The sequence below is a fragment of the Lutra lutra genome, chromosome 1 (genome assembly GCF_902655055.1).
Source record: "Lutra lutra chromosome 1, mLutLut1.2, whole genome shotgun sequence".
Taxonomy (NCBI): domain Eukaryota; kingdom Metazoa; phylum Chordata; class Mammalia; order Carnivora; family Mustelidae; genus Lutra; species Lutra lutra.
The window spans coordinates 89,576,485-89,582,282 of NC_062278.1; the positions used below are offsets into that span (position 1 = coordinate 89,576,485).

A 5,798-nucleotide genomic window follows, 5' to 3' on the forward strand; every position below is an offset into this window, starting at 1 on the left:
AATTAGTTTCTGTGCAGGATGAGAGACATACGGAAAATTACTGTGAAACACAAATTTAAAATGTTATAGATCAATTTAAAGGACATTTGATTAGTTTGTCAAGAGGTTTAGAGAGCATGGTAGAGAATCAGAAAATATGAGTAGAATCAAGCTTAAGTGTGTACGTGTGTGTTTACATACCAGCTATATATGAAACTTACTAAGTTTATTCATGATTAATGCAACCTTTGAAAAGTAAACAAAATATATAAGAATATTTTAAAAACTAGGACCAAGACTTTGACTCCAACAGAATTTTTTTGTATACTATTTCCTTTTTTTTTTCAATATTTCTAACCCATTCAAAGATTTTACATTGCACTGCTGTTTTCCAATGTATTGTGAAATGTTTTTGAAAAATGTCATAAACTTCAAATTTACTTTTATCCAGTAAAACTCAGTTTGTTTGAAGCTGCATTTAGTATTAAGAACGATAATCACCAAAAAAAAAGAGAATATAATCACCGATCTGTAAAGTTCTATGTGCCTTAAAGTTACTTACTCCAGAATACCAAGTTTAAATTACACTTAATATCGTTCATCTTGAGTATGAAAAAGTTTATCAGAATCCATTCAAGAGTCAGAAATCATACCAGTAGGCCGAAGACAATAATTTTTAAAAAATATTTTATTTATCCTCCTTTCTGCCCGTGGACGCCGCCGAGTAAGCATCGTTAAAGTCTCCCCTCCCACCGCCGTCATGTCTAAGTCAGAGTCTCCCAAAGAGCCTGAACAGCTGCGGAAGCTCTTCATCGGAGGTCTGAGCTTTGAAACTACCGATGAGAGTCTGAGGAGCCATTTTGAGCAATGGGGAACACTTACGGACTGTGTGGTAATGAGAGACCCAAACACCAAGCGCTCCAGAGGCTTTGGGTTTGTCACATATGCCACTGTGGAGGAGGTGGATGCAGCCATGAATGCAAGGCCACACAAGGTGGATGGAAGAGTTGTGGAACCAAAGAGGGCTGTCTCAAGAGAAGATTCTCAAAGACCTGGTGCCCACTTAACTGTGAAAAAGATTTTTGTTGGTGGCATTAAAGAAGACACTGAAGAACATCATCTAAGAGATTATTTCGAACAGTATGGGAAAATCGAAGTGATTGAGATCATGACTGACCGAGGCAGTGGCAAAAAGAGGGGTTTTGCTTTTGTAACATTTGATGACCATGATTCTGTAGACAAGATTGTCATTCAAAAATACCATACTGTGAATGGCCACAACTGTGAAGTAAGGAAAGCGCTCTCTAAGCAAGAGATGGCTAGTGCTTCATCCAGCCAAAGAGGTCGAAGTGGTTCTGGAAACTTTGGTGGTGGTCGTGGAGGTGGTTTTGGTGGGAATGACAACTTTGGTCGCGGAGGAAACTTCAGTGGTCGAGGTGGCTTTGGTGGCAGTCGAGGTGGTGGTGGATATGGTGGCAGTGGGGATGGCTATAACGGATTTGGTAATGATGGAAGCAACTTTGGAGGTGGCGGAAGCTATAATGATTTTGGCAATTACAACAATCAATCCTCAAATTTTGGACCCATGAAAGGAGGCAATTTTGGAGGCAGAAGCTCTGGCCCTTATGGTGGTGGAGGCCAATACTTCGCCAAACCACGAAACCAAGGTGGCTATGGTGGTTCCAGCAGCAGCAGCAGCTACGGCAGTGGCAGAAGATTTTAATTACTGCCAGGAAACAAAGCTTAGCAGGAGAGGAGAGCCAGAGAAGTGACAGGGAAGCTACAGGTTACAACAGATTTGTGAACTCAGCCAAGCACAGTGGTGGCAGGGCCTAGCTGCTACAAAGAAGACATGTTTTAGACAATACTCATGTGTATGGGCAAAAAAACTCGAGGACTGTATTTGTGACTAATTGTATAACAGGTTATTTTAGTTTCTGTTCTGTGGAAAGTGTAAAGCATTCCAACAAAGGGTTTTAATGTAGATTTTTTTTTTGCACCCATGCTGTTGATTGCTAAATGTAATAGTCTGATCATGACGCTGAATAAATGTGTCTTTTTTTTAAATGTGCTGTGTAAAGTTAGTCTACTCTGAAGCCATCTTGGTATACTACCCCAAAAGTGTGAAGTTAGAATTCCTTCAGGGTGATGCCAGGTTCCATTCGAAATTTATTTGCAACCTGCTTGGGCACAGAAGCCATTGTCTCCACAAACCTTGGTGTAGTTGAACTGACAGTTAATGTGTTGTGACCTGGAGTTCACCATTAAAAGGTCACCCAAGCAAAGTCCTGGAGTTTATTTGGTTATTAATATGATTGTTGGCACATCCTATGCAATATATCTAAATTGAATTATGGTATCAGATAAAATTATAGATGGGATTAAAGCTTGTGTATCATCCATTATCATGTGTAATCAATAAACGATTTAATATTCTCTTGAAAAAAAAATATTTTATTTATTTATTTGACAGAGAGAGAGAGAGATCACAAGTAGGCAGAGAGGCAGGCAGAGAGAGAGGGGGAAGCAGGCTCCTTGCTGAGCAGACAGCCTAATGTGGGGCTCCATCCCAGGGCCCTGGGATCATGACCTGAGCCGAAGGCAGAGGCTTAACAAACTGAGCCACCCAGGCGCCCCCCCTAAGAGGATAATTTTTATAGAAAGAATTTTTAACTAATAACAGGGAATCAGCTATTAGAAGGCTAGAGAGAACTCTAAACAGAGGAATAGAAATATGGGGAGCAGCCACAATCTCTAGGGTTTAGGGAGAATAGTAAAGAAAGAAGCAAACTTGAAACAAAGAGGGTCTCTTCTACACACACATGCAGACCCCACTGGAGAGGGTGGGGCCCTGGTGGTAGAGAATTTTGACCAACTGCAGCACATCAGAATTACCAAGTGAGGAACCCCAAAGTCGAATGCTGCAGAAGGTCTCTGGGAAGCAAGAAGGCAGCTGTCAGTGAAATTTGAAGACAGCAGCTGAACACCACACTGTAGGAGACAACAGGAAAGCAAAAGAACCGGAAGAGAAAGCCCTTCCTCTTTGAGTGTCTCTCCACTGCTCTCTACTGACAGAACCTAACACTATGGCAGTGAGCAAAAGGAGATTTAAGGGGGCGCCTGGGTGGCTCAGTGGGTTAAGCCGCTGCCTTCGGCTCAGGTCATGATCCCAGGTCCTGGGTTCGAGCCCCACATCGGGCTTTCTGCTCAGCAGGGAGCCTGCTTCCTCCTCTCTCTCTCTGCCTGCCTCTCTGCCTGCTTGTGATTTCTCTCTGTCAAATAAATAAATAAAATCTTTAAAAAAAAAAAAAAAAAAAGGAGATTTAAGTGATGCTGCCCCAGTATTACAAAGCAGGAAAGAAAGGATGGATTTGGAATTGAGGTGCAGTTGATACCTAGCTTAGAGGTAAAGGATGAAATGTAAGCAGTTTATCGGAGTGTATTTGCGGGACTCCAATGGCTATTTGGTTTGTTTTTGTTTGTTTGGTTTTTGTATGGACGCCATTTGCTTTGAAGTCTAATGCTATTATTTCTGGCCTCTCATTTAAGGGAAACTTCAGTGTATGAGGAATAGTAGAATCTTAATAGCACATTAATTTTCAGTTAAAATAATGTTACATTGCACTTCATCACACATTATCTCAAATATGTGTAGAATGCATTCCTATCCTTATTTTTTTAATGAAGAAAACACAGTTTATGGAGGCCAAATAACCATCCACAGCCGTAGAGCTAATTAGGAGTAGAGTTAATACTTGAGAAAAAAACAAAAAGGTACTTGCTGTGTCTTTTGATCATGACAATTTTTAGTTCACCCATGGAGCGTCTGCTATATTCAATGACTTTCTAATGCTCAACCAACTATTTTAAGGGCAAAATATTAGTATGAGAGCTCATACTGCTCAATCTTTGCCTAGGCCCTTTTTTCATTATGTCTTCCATTCCTGAAATACTGTGAATGGTGTGTGCTATATAAAAGAGACAAAGGAAGGGACAGTAAAAGAACCAATATGAAAATACTCTGCACAACTTAAAAATATACGTATCACAACCATTATTAAGTTAATGTTTATTGGGTATCTGTAAAAGTTGTAGAGTTAACATTTCTGTAAATAATATTCTTTGGGGCAAGGTTTGAGCTTTTTAAAATAATATCTGACCTTAGCTGATTGACACTAAAAGTAAACAGTGCAATAATAAGCATATGTCCAAATGGGAGTTACTGAAATGTTTTTTTTTTTTTTTTTTTTTTTTTTGATTCACAGCGAAATAAGATCTATTAGAGCTGACTTCTGGCTGGAATTATAGTTTTATAAAATACCACAATAACAATAAAATGAAAAGCGAATCTACTTAAAAAAAAAACATGTCCTCTGTAAAATAGAAAAAAGATTTCTGTTCATCATAGGTGAATTATAGAGCATACAAAAGAAAGAGATTGTGCATTGAGATGTTGACAATAGTTATCTTAAGAGAATTTGTCCAAATTTTCATTGAAGCTCTGTTTATTTTACTAGTTAGGGCTTTAGGTTATTTGTATATGTTGCTTCCTTTTGGCTTTATTCTATCAATTAATCTATTTCTGTCATTTTGTCCATTCATAAAACCCATTTAGCTATTTTAATGTAACTTATTCAGTCATTGGGTTTTCTTGCAGTGGAAACAGAACCTGAAATGATTTTCCTTTAAGGATGATTATATACTTACATTACATATTAACTTACACTTTTTTATATCCAAATTTCTTAGGAACATCCATAATCTAAACCCAGTTATCTCCCTTCTTTCCTATCACTATCACATCAGGCACTAAAATCCAACCAAGAAGACCTTCTTTCTTTCTTTGAACATAAAAGCTTTACACTCAAGTTTTAGATATACTGTTCTCTTCTGGAATGGTCTCCCTTCAGTACTTCATCTGGTTAGATCATTCTCATTTTGTAACTTTCTGATAAAGTATTATCTGCTCCAAAGTAGTTCCTTACTACTCCAGTAGAGAGGGAACCCCCTTAAATACACAGACACAGACACAGACACACACACTTCTCTCAACCCTGTTTTTAAATTCTTTCTCATCAGTATCCAAATCTTTTAAGTCAAAAGTATTTTCCAGGGGCACCTGGGTGGCTCAGTGGGTTAAGCCGCTGCCTTCGGCTCAGGTCATGATCTCAGGGTCCTGGGATCGAGTCCCACATCGGGCTCTCTGCTCAGCAAGAAGCCTGCTTCCCTCTCTCTCTCTCTCTCTCTCTCTCTCTGCCTGCCTCTCCATCTACTTGTGATCTCTCTCTGTCAAATAAATAAATAAAATCTTAAAAAAAAAAAAAAGTATTTTCCATTTTACTCCAAGTACTGCACTTTTGACATACTGGAAAAAAACCGAAGTACCCAATTCATTTTGGAGTTCAGAAAGATCTTATTACATAGAAAAAGTAGAATCTAATCAGATTGAGAAAATGTGGTTCATAGACACTGTATAAATATGTAGGTGTTTTGACATAATTTTTACACCCTTATTATTGTTGATTCAGTGAATGGTATTATGTAGCTAACTTGCTCTGTGTCCTCGGAAACAAGGCATTCAATTCGCTGATTTGGGTATGTTCGTATATTCAAGTATTCCTCTTCCTGTGGTTTGTCAATAGCAATATTTGCAAAGTCGTCACTATTTCCTAAAATTTCTCTCATTTCTCTTATTAAAAAATGAGTTGTACAAAAAAAAATGAGTTGTACAAAACAGTTTCAGTAACTCAGCAATTTTGGACTCATACTTCTAGCCCCTCCTTATTAATTAACAGCCTATTTTTGTATCATTGCTAATC

The 5,798-nt window shown here is 38.4% G+C and overlaps 1 protein-coding gene across 1 annotated transcript; it reads left to right on the top strand.

The window, feature by feature from the left end:
* Nucleotides 1–763: 763 nt before the first annotated feature.
* On the top strand, nt 764–1,291 carry LOC125080497 (heterogeneous nuclear ribonucleoprotein A1-like; the record flags this gene model as incomplete). Its single annotated transcript, XM_047694381.1, has 1 exon — nt 764–1,291. A coding segment is annotated over one exon (528 nt), but the record flags the coding sequence as incomplete, so codon positions are not given.
* Between the last annotated feature and the right edge of the window lie 4,507 nt (nt 1,292–5,798).